This window comes from Trichosurus vulpecula, chromosome 9 (genome assembly GCF_011100635.1).
Source record: "Trichosurus vulpecula isolate mTriVul1 chromosome 9, mTriVul1.pri, whole genome shotgun sequence".
Taxonomy (NCBI): Eukaryota; Metazoa; Chordata; class Mammalia; order Diprotodontia; family Phalangeridae; genus Trichosurus; species Trichosurus vulpecula.
This window is the reverse complement of record NC_050581.1, coordinates 8,396,233-8,420,424: the sequence shown is the minus strand read 5'-3', so window position 1 is coordinate 8,420,424 and position 24,192 is coordinate 8,396,233. Positions and strand designations below refer to the sequence as shown.

Here is a 24,192-nt window from a genome sequence, read left to right as displayed (position 1 = left end):
CCATCGCCATCACCTAACAGTGATTTGCACATAGTAGGCACTTTATAAATATTTGTTGAATCACAAAAGGGGGCAAAGAAATTAATAGCATAAGACAGGAGTTCCTGAATGCATGGTTTGAAGTAAAACACTCCAAAATAATTCCTATTTCTAAACCACCTGAAGATTTGTAAACTGCTTGCCTCCAACCATCCTGTAGGTTAGATAGACAGGGACTAAAAGACAAGGGGCCTGGGTCCCAGTCTTCCTTCCACCACTAGCTAGGAATGTGATCTCAGTTTCTTCATCTATAAAACAGGATAAGTCCTTACTACTACACATGATTGCTAGGAACGTCAAGTGAGATCTTTGTGACCTGTGAAAGCAGCCTGAAATGGGGGGAGGGCAGACATACACACATATACTGTAATATAGACACACATATATATTGTATGTGGATGATATCAAGTAAAAAGGCAAAAACAGATTTGGAACAGTAAGTTCAGATAATTCATTGTACAGAGGAGAGACGCAAGGCGGTGTGGTGTCAAGTAACTAAGACCTGCTTTCAAGCCCTAGCTCTGATACATACTAGCCGGGTGACCATAGACAAGTAATTTAGCCTCTCGGTACAGCCCCTCCCCCCAGCTCTGAGATTGTCAGTGCAGATAAACTGCCAGCATGCATTGGAAGAAGGGATTTCCATGCCAGGAGTTCCCCATACTGACAAACTCACAGGTCTAGACACCCTACCCCCAAGAAAAAACAAAAACAAAGCCAAAGAATAATTACTAGGACTTTTGCCCAAGGTACTCCTTATCTATGGGAAGAGAGTATTTACTGGGAGAGGTATGGGGAGAAGGAAAGGGTGGAACCTGAGTAGACAGGGCACACTTCGCTGTAACTTCTCTGATCCTCAGTTTCCTCATCTGTAAAAGTTGGACTAAATGGCCTCTGAGATTCATCTTGGGGGCTTTAACTCAACACAAACTCATATGGGAGCCTATCAACAGGCAAGGCGAGGTCCTGTCACTCCAGCTGGCCTCTATACAGTCCTCGAAACTGGTGTTGGACTATTCCAACTTCCAAGGATCTCTGCATTGTTTCTGACACATTGTGTTTTCTTAAGTGGGCTCCCTTGACCAGGGGAAGCACTTGGTGTCAGTGAAGAGTCAATACCCTCCTCTAGACATACACAGTCAGCATGACTCACTGTACAGTAAAGATAAAGTCTGGGTTTCCTCTCCCACATCACTGCTTTCTTTCTCATTGTGCTCAGTTACGTCCCTTACTTGGTCCTAAAAACTCCCTGATTGCTCCACCATTGCCTCGGTTCCCTGCATCACTCACAGAGATATGCGTGCCTCCCCTCCAGAGAACTAAGTCTTCATCTCCATCCAGGCCCTCTCCTCTCTGGATGTCTCTATCTCCAGCTCAGTCCTAGGATGTGGTTCAGGTATATGACTAGCCACAGCTTCAAAGTATTAATTACCTTGACAATCAATTCATTACTAAGACATCATTTGTAAACCTCATCAATGGGCTTCACAAAGGAAAAAAAATGATAGAAGCATTCCTGGGATCCTACTGGTCGCACCCTTTACAGAATACTTTGACTCTTGAAACCTCAGAATTGGAAGAGACTTGAGAAGTCATAATTCCACTTTTCACTTGACAGAATTTCTTTTCTTAGTATCATTTACAACCTGTAGCTTTTCCGACAACTCCCACAAGAGGGCTATTCAGAAACTGCTTTCACACAGAGCCCACAGCCCTTATCCAGAGCTGAACATTTCCAACAAAATGTAAACAAGATTTTAAAATAGAAATGCCATTTTCTTACTGCCTCCAGCTGTCTTGTGAGCTTTTTGAGTTCTTTGTGAGAGCGAGGCTGTATTTTCATTTACTCATTTGTGAAGAATTTATCGAGCACACACTGTGTTCAGGCTGTTGACTCTCCATTGATATTTTAAGTGAGCATACATGGAAAGAAATCATTGTTTGATCGATCTTTTAGACAAACGAATGCTTAAATTCCTCAAAGTGTACAGCAGGAAGGTAAGCTGTATGTTGCCAAACCTCTGCAAAACTGGGAAGGGCGTTTTTTCATTTCCTTTTTTAACATGTATTTCAGTGTTGGGGAAACAGAGGACAAGGAAAGTAGAACAATAAAGGTAATTTTGTGTCTCTTTGTACTTGTATCTCCAGTGCGCATAGTAGGACCTCAATAAATATTTGTTGATTGGCTAAATGTGGTTGACATCCAAGGTTATGGTGTAATAATATCTCTATTGTTATAAGGATAGGAATAGGAACTGGACCAATGATTTCATTGGTTTAGAGACCTCCCAGATGAGAAAACTATCTCTACTGAAGTACTGAGATGTTAAATGATTTGCCCAAGGTCACACAGCCAGTATGTGACCCAAAGGACTTGAATCCAGGTGTTCCAAGGTCAATTAGGTCTACCATTCCAAGCTGCCTCTCAATGATAATGACGAGGCTAATGATGATAATTCCATGTACATAGTGCTTCACCGTTTACAAGTAGTTTTGCTTCTATTCAATCTCACAACAGCCTGTCAGGAAGACGCTATCTATTATTGTCCTCTTCATGGTCTAAGCTCACTTGTGGGGCATGGTGCAACTGAGACCTTTATGTTTAGAGCTTTTCCCTGAATGGCATAGAGAAATGTGTAGGCCTGACAGGGAATACAACCAAATTGGGGTTTTACCTCACAACTGGCCTCTAAGACAGATAGACATATTTTAAATTAAAATAAAAGGAGGATCTGTGATTTTTGCCAGCATGAGGATCTCCCAGCATGGGAACTCTCTCCAGCACAATTTCTCTACCACTCAGTTGATAAATCCTTCAGAGAAGTCTAAAGCACCACCAGCTTAAGTGACTTGCCCAGGAGACAAGCTGGAACTCGAGTTTTTGGAACTCCAAGCCCAGTAGATTATCCACTATAGCTTGACAGACTCTAAAGTCAATATACTTTTTAGTCAAAGAAATAAGCATGAAAACTAGCATGTGTAAGATGCTGATATTTTATTCAGTATCTTGAACACAGAACTTCATTTTACTGAGGGCCAGGAATTCATCAATTCAGTCTTCTGATTAATGTTTCTCTTTCATTCCTTTCTAATGACCCCAATAAAAAACCCAAATTCTGGGTTTGGTTTTCCTTTTTGAGGGGCTGGGGGGAGGTAAGTGGAATGCTTGGACAGAACCTATAATGTCAGTGGAATTTCATATGTAATATCATAAGGAATTTCTGGTGAAGAAAGGTAGATCAGCATCTGTTCTACAACTTACACTTTTAAGAAGTTGTGCAAGCCATTGAAATGCTAGGTGACTTGGCTAGGGTCACATAGCTAGTAGGTGTCATAGATGGGACTCGAATTCACATCCTGCTGACTCCAAGGCCTGTGCTCTATCTCCTACACCACACTTCCTTTTTCTATTTATTAGATGTTTTAAATATCATTTATCTTTCTCATTACAGGTGGAGCAAGGGTCGATCTCGTAGACCAAGATGGCCATTCTCTTCTTCACTGGGCAGCCCTGGGAGGAAATGCTGATGTTTGTCAAATATTGATTGAAAATAAAATCAATCCAAATGTACAAGATTATGCAGGAAGAACCCCCTTGCAGTGTGCTGCTTATGGAGGCTACATTAACTGCATGGCCTTGCTCATGGAAAATAATGCAGACCCTAACATACAAGACAAAGAGGTAGGGATTAGGTAGTTTTTTTTACCCTAATACATTCAGTTTGCTTTATCATTCTTATGTCTGGAACCTTCCTTCACACAGGGATTTTTAAAAGTAAATAATTAAATGTTATATATGATAATATAATTTTAATTATATACTTATAATTATATGACCATATGATGCTGTATTGTATAATATCTTATATTTTCAATCATTTCAGTTGTGTCCCACTGTTCATGACCCCATTTGGGGTTTTCTTGGCAAAGATAGAGGAGTGATTTGCTATTTCCTTCTCCAGCTCATTTTACAGATGAGGAAACTGAGGTAAACAGGGTGAAGTGACTTGCCCAGGGTCACACAGCTAGTAAATGTCTGAGATTGGATTTGAATTCAGAAAGATGAGTCTTCCTGACTCCAGACCCAGAGCTCTGTGTACTATGGCGCCACCTAGCTATCTATATGTTATATATAATAGACGTTAAAATGCTCAAGTCATATCTTTTTTTTAGACATTTAGTATTTTATTTTTCCCCAGTTGCATATAACAATTTTAACATTTGTTTTTAAATTTTTTAGTTCAAAATTATCTCCCTTCCTCCCTTCCCACCAATTCTCAATATAGGTTATACATGTGGTCACACAAAACATATCCATAACAGTCATGTTATGAAAGAAAACAGAAAAACTCAAAAAAAAAAAAAGTGAAAAACATATGTTTCAATCTGTATCCAGACACCATGAGTTCTTTCTCTGGGAATGGATAACGTTTTTCATCCTAAGTCCTTCAGAGTTGTCTTGGATCATTGTATTGCTGAGAATAGCTAAGTCATTCACAGCTGATCATGTACAATATTACTGTTCACTTTGCATCAGCCCATACAGATCTTTCCAGGTTTTTCTGAGAGCATCCTGCTCATCATTTCTTATGATACAATAGGATTCCATCACAATCACGTACCACAACTTGTTCAGCCATTCCCCAGGTGATGGGCATCCCCTCAGTTTCTAACTCTTTGCCTTCAGAAAAGAGCTGCTATAAATATTTTTGTACATATGAGTCCTCTTCCTTTTTGTTTTTTATCTCTTTTGGGATAAAGACCTAGTAGTGGTACTGCTAGATCAAAGGCTATGCAAGGTTTTATAGCCCTTTGGACATAGTTCCAAATCGCTCTACAGAATGGTTGCATCAGTTCACAACTCTACCAACAGTGCATTAATATCTCATTTTTCCCACATATCCTCCAACATTTGTCATTTATCTTTTCTGTCCTATTAGCCAATCTAATAGGTATGAGGCAGTACCTCAGAATTATTTCAATTTGCATTTCTTCGATCAATAGTGAGTTAGAGCATTTTTTCATATGGCTATAGATAGCTTTGATTACTTCATCTGAAAACTTACCACATCCTTTCATCATTTATCATTTGGGGAACGGCTCTTGTTTTTTATAAATTTGGCTTAGTTCTCTATGTGTTTGAGAAATGAGGCCTTTATCAGAGAAACTTGCTTCAAAATTTTTTCACAGTTACTATTGCTAACCGTATTTCCCTCCATCCTATTCCCCGCCCCCCCCCAACATTGTATCAGTAAGGCAAGATTCATGACCTCGAAGATGACCATGAACATGCCTGTATGGTTCAGAATCGCAAAGTATGAAAAACTCTCTAGGGAGAAGGTAGAGGAAGTATAACATTTATTTAGGCACCAAAGAATCAAATCCCAGAACCAGTAATTCCAATTCAATATGGTAGTAATTGTATTCCATAACCAGTAAGCCCACCTCAATGTAGCAACAAGGAGATTAAAACACAGTATTACAGCAGAGAGCCAAGCCATCCTGTAACCTTCCCCCCTGCTAGGGCCTTCCCACAAACAAGCACCCAGGAATCCTAACTCTTTGCTTGCCTGTGTCCTCTCCCCCCACAGCCCTCTGGTCTGCAGCTCCCTGGTCTCCACTCTCCCCTCAGCACTCTCTTCTGCAACACTGTGGACTCAGAGTTCTTACTCCTTCTCCTTGGGCTGAATTCTGAAGTCTGGCTTCTCTTCTTACTTCTGAATTCTCAATGGCTAATTTCTCGGTGTATATGTGCTTTTTAGGGCCCAAGGGCTTCATGCCCAATCCTCAAAAGAATTCGGGAAAGATCTTTAATCACTGATTGGCATCACAAAGGTATGGGCATGCCTCTCTTAACTGCCCCCACCTGAGGCCTATTGAATGGGTGGGAAAGATCTTCAATCACATTTTTTTGTAACAACAATGTTACTAGTAGCTAATGTGGCTGTGTAAAACCAACAACAACCAGCACACAGAAAGGCTGCTAACACAGGTTCTTTGATCTGCTTTTCTAAGGAAAGCAGCTTTAAGGGGTTAACAATCTCAGTTTAATTAAACATGCATATATCATTCACTTAGTTCAGGGGGAAAAGATCAGCCCCCTGAACTTCAGGGCAAATACAAACAGAAATTATAAACATCAACAGACAGACCTTGTCTGATTCAAATCACAATTCATAGTTACCAGAAAAGCACCAGCATCTATCTATCTGGGTTACAAAGCCAGGCTGGGGGGCAGGTTCAGTGGCTTGCCCAGAGTCTTGTCACCCACATTCTTTCAATGAGCATACCCCCAAAACAAAATTCCAACCCCAGATCTTATACACCCATCTCAGGGTCCTGGAGGCTCAAGGCTCATCATTTAGGGTGTGGGAAAGCTCCAACCACTAGCACCACATCATATACAATTCAATGACTCTCGATTGTCTTAGTGCTGAGAAACATTCCAAGACAAAAAACAAGATCCCACTTTACCTGCCCCATTCAAACAAAGGCCAGACTCATCAAAGGTACTTAAGAGAAGAACAGCAACAAACCCTGCCCTGGTTACCACTATACCTATTTATTTTGTTCTCTCTCTTCTATCACCCTGTCCCTCCTCAAAAGTGTTTTACTTCTGTCTACCCTTTCCCACAATCTGCCCTCCCTTCTATCACTCCCGCCTTTCTCTTATCCCCTTCCCCTCCTACTTTCTTGTAAGGTAAGATAGATTTCTATGCCCAATTGAATGTATATGTTATTCCTTCGTTGAGTCAATTCTGATGAGAGTTCACTCACTCCCCCCTCACCTCTTCCCTCTGCTCTCCACTGTAAAAGGTTTTTCTTGCCTCTTTTACGTGAGATAATTTATCCTATTCCACTCCCTTTCTCTTTCTCCCAGTACATTCTTCTCTCACCCCTCAATTTTAATTTTAGATATCATCCCTTCATACTCAACTCACATCTGTGCCCTCTGCCTATATATATTCTTTCTAACTACCCCTATCTTCCCATGTAGGAATGTAAACAGTTTAACCTTATTAAAGTCCCTTATGATTTCCCTTTCTTGTTTACCTTTTTATGCTTCTCTTGAGTCTTGTATTTGAAAGCCAAATTTTCTGTTCAGATCTGGTCTTTTCATCAAGAATATTTGAAAGTCCTCTATCTCATTGAATATCTGCTTTTTCCCCTGAAGGATTATACTCAGTTTTTCTGGGTAGGTGGTTCTTGGTTGTAATCCTAGCTCCTTTGCCCTCCAAAATATCATATTCCAAGCCCTCCGATCCTTTAATGTAGAGGCTGCTAAATCTTGTTTTAACCTGACTGTGGCTCCACAGTACTTTAATTGTTTCTTTATGGCTGCTTGCAATATTTTCTCCTTGACCTGGGAACTCATAAAATTTGGCTATAATATTCCTGGCAGTTTTCATTTTGGGAGGATTTCTTTCAGGAGGTGATTGGTGGATTCTTTCCATTTCTGTTATATATTTTTCTAGAATATCAGAGCAATTTTCCTTGATAATTTCTTGGGAGATAACATCTAAGCTCTTTCTCTGATAATGGCTTTCAGATGGTTCAATAATTCTTATATTATCTCTCCTGGATCTATTTTCCAGGTCAGTTGTTTTTCCAAAGAGATGTTAGCTTCCATTTGCTTCATTCTAATTTTTAAGGAATTATTTTCTTCAGTGAGCTTTTGGACCTCCTCTGCCATTCGGCCAATTATGCCTTTTAAGACATTCTTCTCCTCATTGACTTTTTGGACCTCTTTTACCATTTGCCTAGTCTGTTTTTAAGCTGTTATTTTCTTCAGTGTTTTTTTGTGTCTCCTTTATCAAGTTGTTGACTTGTTTTTTTCCATGATTTTCTTGTATCACTCTCATTTCTCTTCCCAATTTTTCCTCTACCTCTCTTACTTGATTTTTCAAAATCCTTTTTGAGCTCTTCTATGGCTTGAGACCAATTCATATTTTTCTTAGAGGCTTTGGATGTAGGAGCTTTGACTTTGTTGTCTTATTCTGAGTGTGTGTTTTGATCTTCCTTGTCACCATAGTAACTTTCTATAGTCGGAGTTTTTTTTTTTCTGTTTACTCATATTCCCAGCACATTACTTGACTTTTAACTGTTTGTTAAAGTAGGGCTCTGCTTCCAGGGTGGAGGGTGCACTGTCCCAAGCTTCAGGGTTTTTGTGCAGCTATTTTCAGAGATACTTCTAGGGACCTGTAAGTTTTCAGTTCTTTCAAGGTGGTATGATCTAAGGAGAGGTCTTTACTCCTCTCCTGGCCTATGCTCTGGTCTGTGAGTGACTCTTTTCTGCCTTTGAACTGTGACAAGGGTCCCTGCTCCCCTGTGGCCACAAGCTCTACTGTGCTAACACTCCTCCTCTCCCTGGAACTGCCACCCAGGAATGTGACCCAGATCTGTGTATGGGCAAAGCAACAGAGTTCTGCCTCCATGCTAGCAAAGAGACCCCTGTAATCTCTTTCTGACCGGTTGTTTGACCCCCTTACCATTTGTGGACTGAGAGCTCTGGAAGCAGCTGCTGCTTTTGCTGGTTAAGTGGCTTCCAAGGCCTGCTGCTGGTTTGCTGGGGCCCTGTCTGTGCTGGTGCAGCCTGCTCTGGACTGTACTCCTCTCTCACCCTGGTACAACAGACCTTTCCTGCCAACTTTCTGAGTTGTCCTGGGCTGGAACACTGTTTCCCTCCATCTTTCTTCTGCTCTAGGATTTGTTTAAAGTCATTTTTAAAAGTTATTTGGAGCTGTTGGAGGAGAGCTCGAGCAAGTCCCTGCCTTTACTTCACCATCCCTCTGCCCATGACATATCTTTTCTCCATTCAACAAATATATATATCAAGCACCTACTATGACCATGCCAAGTACACTAGGCACCCCTCACTAGGGGTGAGGGACGGATGTAAAGATGGCACAGCCTTTGCCCTCAAGGAGCCTCCAGTCTTGCCATGATCTCTGCTGTATACTAGTGGCTATAGACTAGAAGTGGAGCAAAGCTGATTATAAAGCTGTAGCAACCGGACTATTAGTGCAAGCACATGGTGCTTGTACAAAGAAGACATTTCACTATTTGACAAACCTTCAGAGACAGAGGAGCTTAAAGTCCAAGTTTTCATTGAAGGCCAATCAGAAATTAAGACAATGGGCTGCAGTAGAAGTCAGTGGGGAAAAAAAAAACGCAACATCCTATGTCAGACTCATATTTGACAAGAACTTTCAGGAACATACTTGGATGTGGTATTATAAAATGAGGCTTTGTTGTGTTGTTTTCCCACAGCATAGAGGAATTTAAGAGACGATGTGGTACAGTAGAAAGAGCTGCCTCAAAAGATCTGAGTACAAGTCCCACCTTGGACGTATTCTGGTTCCGTGACCTTGGGCGAGTCATCTAACTTCTCAGTGCTCAGTGCTCCAGGCAACTCTAAGACTACTTATGAGTTGAAGAGAAGATAGCGTTTGCTCATTTGAATTGGTTCAATGGAGAGAGCACAAGGCTAGGAGTCAGGAAGATCTGAGTTCAAATCCAGTCTCCTACACTTATTAGCTGTGTGACCCTAGGCAAGTCATTTAACCTCTGTTTGCCTTAATCCACTGGAAAAAGAAATGAAACCACTACAGTATCTTTGCTGAGAAACCCCCATGGATAGTACTAGGGTAGTAAGGGCCACAGGGTCACAAAGAGTTGGGTACAACTGAATGACTTAACAACAAATAACAAATTCAGTTCCCATCCCCTGTCTCTGAGCTTAACATGCCATGGGTGTTGTGTCCAACCAAGCAGTCACTGTGGGAAGCTAGCCACCAAGGCACGTTTCAGGAGCCGTGTAAGAAAAGCCTGATTACCTATGTGCCTTTTCCTCCGGAATTGACTCTGAACTAAACTAAAATTAAACTAAAATTGAGCCGGGGGAAAGATTTGCCTTTTTTAAAAAGACTACCCCTCGGATAAGGTAATTCTCCAATCCTAGGGTCAGGAAGACCTAAATTCAACTCCAGCTCCCGAGATTTACTAGATGTGTGACCCTGGACAAGTCCGTTCATTTCTGCCTGCCTCGCTTCGAGGATAAAATGAGGACAATGAGAGCAGCTACATGAGGATCAAATAAGATTGTATTTGTAAAGTTCTTAGTGCTTGGTTCCTAGCGCAGAGTAGGTGCTTAATAAATGCTTGCTTGCTTACTTCCTTCCAATTGTATTAAAAGCTAAAGTTCAAAAGCAGTCTTTCTGAGACCTGGTTTCTTTTTTCCTCCTTTCTCTCCTCCACCCACCCTCACCCCTAGGCATTTCTGCTGTTTAAATTGAATATACATGCAAATATCTGTCTTTTTAAGTTGGCATAATATGGTATTCTTTTAAAACCCTGAACGGTCTTTTGCTTTAGAAGTGTTTGCTCTTTGTTCTTGTTCACAGGGCAGAACGGCACTGCACTGGTCCTGTAACAACGGCTACCTCGATGCTATAAAATTGCTACTCAGTTTTGCAGCTTTTCCCAATCAGATGGAAAACAACGAGGAAAGGTAAAGTGCTGGTGAAAACCCACAGACCTGCTCGATACACACCTTTGCTTCTAGATGAAAATAAACCCAAAAACCAAAAACATCGGTTTCCATGTTGTCGAAGAGAAATTAACGATATTAAAGTCAACTGAAATGACACCGAAGAGATCTTGAACAAACGGTGAAAGGGTGCTGTGGTCAGCTCTGCCTCCACTGGCAACTGATTGTTATAGCTTGTCTTGTCTCATTTTACAAATGGAGAAAGACAAGTCCAGAATGTCAATCAGTTGTGAGTCAAGAGCAGTGAGCAGACCTTAGCCAGGCAGAGTGTGGCCCATATAAGGTATAGTACAGATCAGAGGTGGGGAGAGGGGTGGGGGTTCTGTTAATTATAGAAAGAGAGTGTGTGGGGCTACTCTGAATCCAGGGTGTGAGGTTTTCAGGCCAAAGTTGAGGAAGAGGCATAATGTAAGATCTGGTTAAGTGGGTTAACAAGCAATAAGAATAGGAAAGCTCAGGCCAAAATAGAGAGAAGCACATATCTTTTCTTCTTCCTTTTCTCTGCCTTACTCTCCAGGAGATAATTTTGAGCTCCGTCACCCACCCTTCTCCCCATCTACAACTAAAGTTTACCTGGAAATAAAATGCAAGGAATTGGTTTAGCTACACAGAGAAGACCAGACAGAACACTCACATACTCCTCCTCCTATAAGCCAGTGGCTCTGCACCCCACAGGGATTGGTTAAAAAAAAAGTCATTCATTAGGAGAGGAGAGAGTCTAGGAGGTCCAACACACAGCAATTACTTGAAACAGCAAATGAAAAATCCACTAATGCACCAGACTGCCTGTATAAAAGACATACACCGAGAATCAATGTCTCTCATTTGGATAATTAAGGCCGCTGCAAAATAGTAGCTGACATTTACAGAGCAGTTTCCTTACAAGATTTCTGTGAGGCAGAAAGTACAAGCAGTAAGAAAACCCATTGTACAGATGAGGAAAGTGAGACACACAGAGGTTAGAAGGCTTTCCTATGGCCACACAGCTAACAGGTGTTAGAGCCAGCATTAGAACCCAAGTCTCCTGACTCAACACTCCTCCATTATAGCTTGCTTTCTCTCCTAGAAGAGTTTTGATCATGAGTGAAACTCGCTTGGTCTAGTGATGCTCAGGACTGAACAAGTGGATGAACAAGTAAATGATAAAAAGACGAGTTTTTTCTCTTTGAAGACAATGGAGAAGGAAGAGGGAAAGGAAATGAACCAGGAATAATAAAAACTGCAACAGTGACAACATAACATTTATAAAAAGACTTAAGATTTATCCGCAAAGTTCCTTCTTCCCAACAATCCTATAAAGTAGGTAACATCATGATTCCCATTTCACAGATGAAGAAACCGATGCTTGAAAATGTTAAATAACTTACGGTCACACAACTAGTATGAGAGAAGGAATGTAGCTGAGGTCCCGTCTTGAACCCAGGTGCTTCTTTCCTGCTCTGTAAGATAACTTACAGCTCATTGTTCGCGTTTACAAACTGTCTGAATGTCACTTATGTTGTTGATTAAAACAAAGACCTGGTGAAAAATATCTGATTGTGATTCAGGTCTTAGCTATTGGGGAATTCCTCAGTCCAGAGATCCTAAGATCATTCTTCATGAGAGTAACTCCTTCCACTTAGGCTTGACTGGAGGTCAATAAATCAGGAGGCAAGACTGGGAGATAAAATGTTTAATTAGCATCAGTTGATGGACAGTTGCCAGGTGGCTACAACTTCGCTGGGGAGAGAGATACAAACATACATAGGATTTTACTCAGTTTTAGAGCAGGTGGCAAAAGGAGCCTATTAAATAAGGCCACTCAGGAACCTCCCTTATTTTAGAAGGGGCATAATAGAGGCAGGATGTCAGATGGTGAGGGTGAGGAGTAGGGGATGTCTTAACTTTGGAGGAACCTCTGTGTTGGCCAAGATCTGGTCTGTCCCAAGATTGCTTCCCTGTAGTTAATCTCAGACCATTAAAATGTCTGGGTGTGAGCAAGGTCCAGATCTAAGGTAGCAGAGGCCTCCTTTTGAGATTTGTGTTAAAATTGTATCTTGTTCTGATCCCTCTGACCTACACACACACACACACACACGCTTCTAGTCAGTATAGTAAGTTTATAAGTAACTGGTATAAATGGGTAATAGCATGAAATAAAATTGTAAAGGGGAGCCTAGAAGTCACATATAAACCACCCCAAAGTTCAAAGAAGCATAATGTACGAATTGTGTTATATATTAACCACTATTAACATTCTGGTAAAATGTGCTGAATAGGAGGAAGCCATCTAGGTGCTGCTGTCAGAGCCTCTTGGTCCTATGATTTGAAAATCCCAGACCTTCTGTAGTAAAGAGCAGCAGATTGCCAAATGGAACTGATAATTTTGAGATGATGTGGACATGTTAACTTTAAAATTTTACCGACAACTTTGAGATGATTTGAAAGAGTTAGTCTGTTCCCCCCAAAACCCTATAAAAATGAGACCTCAAACTACTGCCCCCTTCCCCAGCAATCTTCCATCTCCATGGGGTCCATGCTGCCTAGTGGTCCCAGCTCTAATCCATGGTTATGAGAGTAACATTCTCCTTCACCATCCCATCCCCCGGCCCCACACCGTCTGCCTTTGAAGTACTGCAAAGAAACGTGAGATGCCCGAATTTAGAGAAGCCACCCCAAATGTTCACGTGGACTCTTAGTGACCGACCTGTGGTAGAGCATTCCGAGCTTGTGTTGCTTTGCTCAGCCGGACACACTGCAACTTGACTCTAGCATAGTGATGCCATTTTGGTCCTCTGAGAATGAAGGACAACAGCCAGCCAACCACCACTTGTCTCTGTGTTTTCTGTGCTGCTTGTTCTCATGCTCTCTGTGGTTATTAAAGTGTGATTACAGCTCCCCTTCCTTCTGCCTTCATGGTCTTTCCCAGTGAGTGCCCAAAGAACTGGGCTTGCCCTCACCCATTTCATAATTTCATGTATTACCAATTCAAGATGAAACCGTACTAAGAGCCTGCCCTTATTTATGCAACCCTACATGTTACATTGACCTCTAAGGCTACAATTTCTGGGGAGATATTTCCCTTAAATTCACAGCACACAGGTTTTATATATTTCCTCCACACTGCCACACATATTGGGACAGCTAAGTGGCACAGTGGATAGAGTTCTGGGCCTGAAAGACTCATCTTCCTGAATTCAAATCTGGCCTCGGACACCTACTAGCTTTGTGACCCTAGGCAAGTCACTTAACCTTGGTTGTCTCAATTTCTTCATCAGTAAAATGAGCTGGAGAAAAAAATGGCAAACCACTCTAGTATCTTTGCCAAGAAAACTCCAAATGAGGCCAGGAAGAGTCATATACATGACTGAAACAACTGAAGTCAGTCATGGAATCTTAGAGCTAGGAATGATGATCTGGTTTCACAGATAAGGAAACTGGCCCACAGAGGAAAAGGGACTTTTCCAAGGGCAGCGAGCTCTGACCAAGAGGCCACACGCCTCAAGGCAATTTACCACTCTATCCCACTCCCCGCCTCCCCAGCATAGGCAATATGCCTCAATTGCAAGGAAAGTTCCCAAGAAGAAGAAAAAGAAAATCCTCTTGCTTACCCTGGCCAACCTATAGTTATAAAAATCAAATGGTAGCATCCCAGGTCCATTTAATGTTCCATCAAGTACATCCCAAGATGTGTGGCTCTCACTGCTCTGGCTTTGCTTTTTATCCTTCCTGACATTTCCGTTTCAGCTCTCTTATCATCCCATCCACCAATCCCTACGTGGCAAGTCCAATTGTGTCTCCTCTTCTTGTCTCTACCTGCTCTGCATCCTTCCTGGTTACCATCAAGTAGGTCTTAATTTTACCTTCTCATGCATTGACACTAACCATTTCACTCGACAGACTATGTAAGCATCATTTTTGTCTACTGCTGCTGGCTTTCAGTCAATAAATGCTTGACAGCCACACTCTGATACCAGCGTTAAGATGCACTGTGCTTGAATGTTGCTGAGTTGAATTTGGGATGAAGACAGTCTCTATGATGATAATCACAGTGTAGTTCCTTGCTAAATGCACTTCAGTTCTATCCTATTTCTCTGTTGGCCTTCTTTGTTCCATAGGAGCAGAATGAACCCTGAACTTCTGATCTTCTTGGTTCTGTTTTCCATAGAACAAGATGACTGGTATTCTGTAGGCAGAGGCAAAATTTGGCCAAGTTAATCCCTATAACCAGAAGTAACATAAACCAGGTTATAATAACCATACCTATACACTGAACAAGGCATTCTGAACTTTGGAGCCTAAAATTGTACTATGATTTTTGGAACACCTGGTACGTGAAAGGCTATGGGTAATTAAATTTGTGTTATTTGTTGTTCAGTCATTTTCAGTCGTGTCCAGCCCTCTGTAACCCTATTTGTGGTTTTCTTGGTAAAAATACTAGAATGGTTTGCCGTTTCCTTCTCCAGCTCATTTTACAGATGAGGAAACTGAGGCAAACAGCATTAAGTGACTTGCCCATGGTCACACACCTAGTAAGTGTCTGAGACTGGATTTGAACTCAGGAAGATGAGTCTTCCTGACTCCAGGCCTCGCTGCCCCAAATTTACATTATACATATTAAAATAAAATTATTTAAAAGTTGATCCAGTCCATTATTTCAGTATTATGTTTTTTGTTTGGTCCAGATTCGTGATTTATTGACGTGAAGAACTCCTTAAGACGGAAATTCCCTCTAACTATACTTGTCAACGATTTACAGTTTAGAGAATTGCCTGGATGACTGAGACAAGTGATTTATCCAAGGGAGACACAAGTAGGATGTCCAACAGGGCTAGAACCCAAGGCTTTCTGGCTTCAGGGCTCACCTTTTATCCACTACATATGATAATGGGGCCATAGAATTTAGAGCTAGAAGGGATGCTACGGGCCATTGAGTCAAACCCCCTGATTTTACAAATAAGGAAACGGAAGCTGGAAGAGGGTAAATGACTTACTCAGGGTCACATAGCTAGTAAGTGTCTGAGGCAGGATTTGAACTCGGGTCTTCTTCACTCTTCTAGTCACTGGACGATTTAGGGGCTTCTACACCATCGTGTGAATTTTTATTTCCCTACTTATTTTAAAATGCAGTTCATTTCTCACATGAAACCAGTGGTAAGCAACCCTAAGAAACAAATGGGAAGAAGTAGTAGTAACAATTAACATTTAGATAATGCTTTAAGGTTTGTTGAGCACTTTATATATTTTATATGTCATTTGATCCAACTCTGTGAGATGTTTTACAAATGAAGGAACTGAGGCTGGGAGACACTAAGTAACTTGCCTAGGGTCACATAGCTAGTAAGTGTATTAGGCAGGACTTGAACTCGGGTCTGACTCACTCTCTCAAGATATCTTTTACAGTCCCTCAGTCATGACTGAGGTAAGATCATCTTGTGTGTGTGTGTGTATATATATATATATATATATATACATATATATGCAAGGTGCTTCATAAACCTTAAAGTACTATAGAAACACCAGTACTGAGGAGGAGGAAGAGGAAGAAGAAATGTATCACAAAAAGCATAGCAAAATGTTTGGCGTTTTTTTCTCCTGGATTTGAAAAATGCAGCCTGAGATAAATAATGCATTATCCCAAGGGAACCCAGGATTCGAAGGGTTAATTAGAACCTAAAGAATTGGTGGAGATTTTATTCTCTTTCATACCCATAAGGAAGGGTTAAATAAGAGGCGTAACTTTCCCAGGAGAAATAAGGAGGGATTTGGGACAAGGTCAGACCGGGTTAACTGAAGATTATCCCTCCATCTATGTAAAAACAGCTCTCAGACTTTCATACCTTTTGCTGTTTGATATTGCTTTCCACATTAATTCCTCAGCAAATAAAATTTTAACCCTTAAATTAGCTCGATCTTATTAAAGGAAGATGGGTTTTGTCTATTCCTATGTCAGTAAAACAGGAACTTCTGGGCAAAAATGGAACATCCCAGAAGCCAAGCAAGAGCTGGCGGCAGAGAAAACACCGAGATTGTCATCCAAATAGCTGTGCTCCTATTACCGAATGAGGCACACTTTACACAGGGTGTCCTGGAGATCAGCTCTGGGATATTTAGGGTCATTTCTTGGTATGAAAAGTTGTAGGTGGGGTCCATAGAGAGTAATAAGCAGGGAACTCATTAAATCAAGCAAACCACCTGCTTGAAGACACTCGTCTGACATTCAGTGCTCTCCACAGTCTAGCTGTTTGAGTGAGAGTGCTGCCACAGATGCCAAGAGAAGGGAGAGAGAGTAGCCAGGGGTCACAGTGTGAAAGAGCACACTCTTGCCCTCCACCATTGCCATGAGTTATGTGGCCTGAGAGGGTCTGATGGAAAAATGGAGTTGACTCCACAATAACCTTAAGATCGAAATTACCTTGCAGGGAAACCCCAACTTTCAGGGTAATACAGTAAGTCTACAAGACTGTACCAGTCCCTGTGGAGGGAGGGACTCTCTAGAGAGGGGCCATCTTTCTACCTTAAGTGCTTTTCCCTTCTATAGGGACCACAGGGTGGTGGTTTGAGTCTAGAGGATTTGATAGAATTCCCCTAAAGACTGATTTTGTTTTAAGTTCCCACAATTGAATCTGGTCCCCATAGTCCCAGAGCTTGGGGTTCTGAGACACAGGTTACATTAGAAAATCCTAGAACTATTTTTCTAACTCTAAATGGCCACTCCTGCCTTCTTCCATCCCTCCCTCCCATCCCCTCCCCCAAACAAGTCTGGAGGGGTCATGAAATGCATAGAGACAGCATGAGTAAACAGGCTGCACCACTCATTGGCCTACCTTTCCTCAAACATACATTTAGTTTTGCACTCTGAGTCCAGTCTAATAAGAAGAAAGGCTCAGACCAGGAGCTGAGAATCTGGGAATTCATAGCGTATCGTGTAGATAGAGTTCCGTTGACAGTGGTGGCTAGATCCCTATTACTGGGGGTAATGAATCTCCAGAAGTGGTATCGTTATTCAAATTTGAATTGCATATTTCCTTTGGGCTGGAACCAATGATCATATTTGACACAATTATGACTTGGAATAGTGCGAATCTGAATACATTCAAGTACTTCAGGGGCTTCGTTATTCTCACCAATCTAGACCCAACTCGCTTGAATCACATCGTTCTTATGACTGAACGTGGTTTTCTTGTTTTAGGTACACACCTCTTGATTATGCTTTGCTTGGGGAGCACCATGAAGTAATTCAATTCATGTTGGAACACGGGGCTCTGTCAATAGCAGCTATTCAGGACATTGCCGCCTCCAAAATCCAAGCTGTCTACAAAGGGTACAAGGTCAGGAAGGCGTTTCAGGACCGAAAAAATCTCCTAATGAAGCACGAACAGCTGAGAAAAGATGCTGTTGCCAAGTAAGTCCGACCCTCGGAGGGGGCTGCCATCTAAGGGGGGGCCCTCGCTAGCAACTCAGTAAAAACAAAGGCGAGATGGGGAGAGAGTCTCACAGGATTGAGGCGCTAACCTTTCTTTTCTCTCTTCTTCCTCCCAAAAGGGGAGAAAGAAAGCAGGCAAGGAAATGCTGGAACGAACAAAAGGCTGAACCAAAGGAAACTAGGCTAATGTGGACTGGGAAGACTTGGGAGAACTGGGAAAATAACCTACAGGGCCGCACAGAGATGGTTTTCCGGGTCTCACCAACCTTCAAGGCCCTAGGCAAAATTATAAAGTAGGCAAAGTGAGGATCGATACCCCGCTGCCTCCCTCTTCCTTGTCATAGAAGTACAGAATGTTAGGCTTAGGAAGAATGCCAGATGTCGTGTAATACAATCCATATCCGAACAAGAACACCCTCTAAAACAGCCATACCGTTTGTCATCCAGGCTTCGCTCAAATACGTATAATGATGAACAGCTCACCACCTAAGGAGTCATCCCCCATTGCACTTTTGCACAATTGTGTTAGGAAACTAGGAGCCTGAACCCGCCTCTCAAACCCTTCCGCCTTGCATTTCTAGTTTTGCCTTTAAGTAAAACAATCTAAACCCCATTCCACATCTACCTTCAGCTCTGAATGCAGCTCTCAGTCCCCCTCTCGGAATCTTTTCTTCTCCAGGTAAAACATCCTGAGTTCTTTCAAATGACCCACACGCAGCACGGTTATCCTTCTCTGAACACCTTGTATCTTCCTTTTCAAAATCACTGCCCAGAACTGAGCATTCTAGATGTCTGTGATCTGACCATTTTCTACAATTCTTCAAAGATCTCTCACAGTTGAACCGTATCATTCTGGGGACTTTATTTCTATTAATGAGGTCTACTTTCGCATTGGTTTTCTTGGCTGCCGTATTATGTAGATGATTTCTTGAGATTGCTGCCCACTAAGACTCCCAGCTGTGTGTGTGCATGTGTGTGTGTATACATGCGTGTATGTGTGTACATGTACACATATGTATATACGCACATACATACACACATGTACATACACACACAAACTATTTTCTTACCACGTTTCCCATCCTGCACTTGGGCAGTTTATTATTTTTAACCATATGTAAGATTTTACGTTTATTCCTATTAAGTCTTATTAGATTCAGCCCACTGGAATCACGGACATATATCACACGGCACATATACTTTCACATATATTATCTCATTTGAAGTTCACAATTCTATGAGTTAGATGTGATAAGGTTTTTTACTGCCATTTTAGAGATGAAAAAACTGAGGCAGGCTGGTTAGGGAATCTGCCGAAGACCCTGCAGCCAGGGCTCCAACACGAATCTTCTGGTTTTGCTGGGGTTTTTTTGGAGGGGAGAGTGCAGGGCAATTGGGGTTAAGCGACTCGCCCAAGGTCACGCAGCTAGGCTGGATTTGAACTCGGGTCCTCCTGACTCCAGGGCCGGTGCTCCGCTCGCTGTGCCGCCTAGCTGCCCCACCAACACGAATCTTCTAATCCCAATCCGGTGCTTTCTGCGCTTTGGCGCTGCGCCTCAAGGGGCTCTGTGCACCCCACCCCACCCCACCCAGACTTAGTGAGGACAGAATCATCACTAAGACCCAGAGGTCGGGTCGGCACAATGAATATCCAAAGCCAGGAATGGAGAACTTGGAGGCGGTGAAGGATGAAGAGGTTTAGAATGTTAAAGTATTTAACCAAGTTTAATGTTTTATAGGTTTTTGTTTCTTCTTTGTGCTTGTTAAAGAAATGATACGCTACTTACGTGCGCTAACACCAGCGCTTAAATTGCTAAAAACTGAAAACGCTGACATCCTTTTGTCTCAGTAAATTCCTTTGCAGCCTTTGTTTGGCCAGGTTGGGTGGTGCAGTGGTAGTGCTCTAGGCCTAGAGTACAGAAGATCTGAGTTCAAATCCAACCTCAGACTCCTAGTAGCTATGTGACCCTGGGCAAGTCATTTAATCTCTGCTCTCAGTTTCCTCAGCCATATAATGACCATCTAATAAAAGCACCTACCTCCCAGGGTTGTGAGGATCCAATGCCCAGCATACAGTAGGTGCTTAAGAAATGCTTCCTTCCTTCCTTCCTTCCCTCCTTCTTTGAGTTATCCAAAGAAGAAACATTCAGTTCAACAGGAATGATTATTAAGTACTTACTATGAGTCAGGCTCTGGGAGACAAAGACAAAAAATAAGAAAAGCCTTTTCCTTCAAGGGCCTTCCATTAGAGGAGAGAGAAAGGGCATGTCCACAGATAAGGAAATGCTTTATATTTGCCTGCTATAGATTTTGTCATCTTTTGTGTTTGTAAATCCCAGCAAATATTTGGGAGGAATCAGGAAGGCTTCGTGTAAGCCACAGCACTGAAACTAAACCTTGGAAATCTAGGGATTAGAAGAGGTGGAAGTGACATTAAAAATAGACAAATTGCTTTTTAGGGGGCGGGGGACTTACATTCTGAATCTCTAGAATAACCTTCTCCTTAATGCCCTTTCTCATTCTCTCCTCCAATCTGTACCCACCCATCTTTTTTTTTTGATGGGGGAAGGCAGGGTAATTGGGGTCAAGTGACTTGCCCAAGGTCACACAGCTAGTAAGTGTGTCAAGTGTCTGAGCCTGGATTTGAACTCAGGTCCTCCTGACTCTAGGGTGGGTGCTTTACTCACTGTGCCACCTAGCTGTGCCCCTCTGCCCCCATTCATCTTTTAAACTCACCTGAAAGCTTTCTCTGATCACTCTGATCTCACACTCCACTGACCTCCGACAGCCAAGGGTGTGTTGGAGGGAGTCAGCTTGATCTCCAGAGCTGATGGTTAAATTTTCAGTGTGACCATTTACACCGCTCAACTCCACAAAGCACCACAAATCTGTGCTTGGTTTATTGCTTTGCTGGTTGTCTAGGCTTTCGAAAGTGATGGAGAAATGTGAATAATGCAGACTAAGCTTAAAAATGGCCATTTTGTTTTCAGAGAGCCACTTGTTAAACATTTACCAGTCCACTCCTGCATATATCATGGTTTGTTTTACTCATTTATTTAGTGTATGCTTCCTTGAATTTCTAACTTAGTCCCTTGTACACGATAGGTGTTTGATAAATGTCTGTTGATGGTGAGGATTTTCCTTTTCAGATGTATATGCCATCTCCTTACACACACTGTAAATACCTTTAGGGCAGGGATCATGTCTTATACTGCTCTGTATCCCCCATAACGTGGTAGGCTGCCCTGACCCACGGTCTGTGTGCCCCACAGCACAGACTGACCCATAGTGGCCTGCCTGCCTCTCCAGACATGTATCCATAAACATCAAAATGTGAGAGTTGCAATCGATTAAGCTCCTAACTAAAACCAGCTCTTATGAAACGTTTTTCTTTGGCGTCTGTCACCTTCATTTTCTTTAAATAATTGTAGGAGAATTTAAAGCTGAAAAGGCCCTTTGTTGTTCAGGCATGTCTGACTCTGTGATGCTTTAGGAGGTTCTCTTGTCAAAGATGCTGGCGTGGTTTGCCATTTCCTTCTCCAGTGGAGTAAAGCGAACAGAGGTTAAGTGGCTTGCCAAGCTAGGGTCGCAGCTAGTAAGTGTCTGAGGTAAAATTTGAACTCGGGTCTTCTCTAGGCCCACTGTTCTATCCATCGAGCCGTCTAGCTACCTCTAAGGACCTTAGATGTCCTGTACTCCAACCTCCTCATTTTACAGATGGTGAAATGAAGCCCAGAGAGGTTAAATAAATTAGCTAACTAAAGATCTAGGAATGCATTTCCATTCTGTCTCCCTTCTCTGCTAGCTTCTTTTTTCTATAAAAGCAGAATCAATATAGAAACTGGGAGAAAAGATTTAAACCGAGGTCCTCTTACTTCCAATCCAACATTCTTTCTTTCCATGTTTCCTCCCTGTTAATGACTTCTCCCTTAGCTATGTAGTATTCTCCCTCCCATAAAAAAGAAAAATGATATGATTCAATTAAATTCAGCAAGTATTTATTAAGTGATTAGGTTTTGGGGGACACAGAGACCAAAACAATCCCTGCCCTCAAGTAGCTAACATGCTCCTGGGGAAAACAATATCCACACAGAAAAATAAATACAACGGAGATACCAAGTAACTCCAGAATAGTTGGGGGCTCAAGGGGAACAGTAACAGCTGTAAGGATCAGGAAGGATCTTGTATAAGGATGTCACTTGAGGTGATCCTTAAATGGAAGTAGGAAATATGCTTAAATGGAGTTGAGATGAGAAGGCATTCTAGGCATGGGGTACTATCTCTGCAATGGCATGGAGGCAGAATGTTGCATATAGAGGTAGAAACAAGGACTTTTTGATGGAAATGTAGAGGAAGTCTGGAAAGAGTCTGAAGTCAGATTGGAAAGGGTTTTAAATGTCAAGCGGAAGAATTTGCTTTTCCTAGAGGTAATAGGGATCCAGACCGTGATCTGTCCTTTAAGGAATATCAGGTTACCAGCTGGATTGAGGATGTATGGGAGGACAGAGACTGGAGATGGCAGGGAGCCAAGTGCAGAAGTCCAGATGAGAAGGGATGCTGGTCTCGACTAGGGTGGTGCCCATGTGAGTGGAGAAAAGACAATGGAGGCAAGAGGCAAGATCCACAAGGCTTGGCTTCTTATTGATTACGTAGGGAACGAAGGAAAGGGAAGAGTAAAGGACAGCTCTGAAACTGCAGACTTTGGACACTGGAGAAATGGTTGCTACCTCAATAGAAATTGGGGATTTTAAACGGGATGGCATCGGGGTGGAGGGTGGGGTAAAGAAAATGCTTTATTTTGGACATGTCGAGTTCAAGATGCCTGTGGAATGTCTGAGGCCAGATTTTCAAGAGGTAGTTGGAAATGCAGCAATAGAGCTCAGGAGAGAGATTAGGACTAAATATGTAGATTTGGAAGTCATTAGCAGAGACGTTTTAACTAAAACCATGGGAATTCACAACTTCACTAAGGGAGTATGGAGACAGAGGAGAGCATAGACCAGGACAGACACCTGAGGGATATTCACAAGAAGTAGGTGCAACATAATGATGATCCAGAAAAGAAGAATTAATAAGTTGCTTATTCTGTAATGGGAAATACTATAATATGTTATTCTCCTAGAAAAGTCCCCTCCCCCCAAAAAATTCTTTAATAGTTGAATTATAGGCACTGTGACACTTGATAGTGAAGGTATTTGGACCATTGGAGCCCTTCTGATGCTTCTCAAGTCACAGTATTCATGACCCTGACCCTGTTCCTGGCAATCTATCTCATAAGTTCTCTCAGTTTAGGTTTATTGGTTTTTCCAAGGGAAAAAAATGGAACTCAGTCCCTGTCCTTATCTCCAAACATTTATTAAATACCTGCTGTATGCTGGGCACTGTGCCAAATACTGGGGATAACAGGGGAAAAGGAACAAATTCTGCCCTCCTAGAGCTTATATTCTACTTGTGGGGGAGGAATGGACACTATATACGTAACAGTTATGTACATATATGTATAGATACATGCACAGAGTAAGTACAGGGGGCAGTACCAGCTGGAGGAGTCGAGAAAGGCCCCATGGAGGACATGGCTCTTGAAATAAACTTTAAAGGAAGCTGGGGATTCCAAGAAGCCACGGTGAGAAAGGAGTATATTTTGGGCAAAGGCAACAACCTGACCAAAGATACAAATATGGGAGAGGAATGTTGTATATGGGCAGCAGAAAGTAGGCCAGTTTGGCTGGAATATAGATACGTGAAGGGAAGGAATGGATAATAAGCCTGGAAAGGTCAGCTGGAACCAGATTGTGAAAGAGAGGAGTCTCTTTCCTCCTAGAGGCAATAGGGAGCTTTTTGATTAGGGAAGCGATATGGTCAAACTTGTGCTTTAGGACTATCTTCTTTCACTGTAATGTGGAGGAGATGGGGGGCAGAGGAGACTTTAGACAAGGAGAAAAATTTTGAGGCTATTGCAATAGTCCAAGTATGAGAAGATGAGGGCCTGAAATAGGGGGAACATGGCAGAAGGAGTGTTAGAAATCACGTAGTCCAACCTCCTATCCCAAGTAGGAATCCCCTATACAATATGGCAGGTGGTCATCCTTCTTCTGTTCAAACACATTCTGTAACAGCTCATCTTGTCTGGCTTTTTAAATTATTATTTATTTATTTTTACCGTTCATTAAAAAAAAATGAGTTCCAAATTCTCTCCCTC

The 24,192-nt window shown here is 42.0% G+C and overlaps 1 protein-coding gene across 1 annotated transcript in view; it reads left to right on the top strand.

The window, feature by feature from the left end:
• Positions 1-24,192, top strand: part of INVS (inversin) — a 248,854-nt gene that overhangs the window by 189,164 nt on the left and 35,498 nt on the right. Inside the window, exons 10-12 of the mRNA XM_036737636.1 lie at positions 3,492-3,721; positions 10,443-10,549; positions 17,760-17,972. Coding sequence (XP_036593531.1) covers positions 3,492-3,721; positions 10,443-10,549; positions 17,760-17,972 — 550 coding nt within the window. The remainder of the gene's footprint in view (positions 1-3,491; positions 3,722-10,442; positions 10,550-17,759; positions 17,973-24,192) is intronic.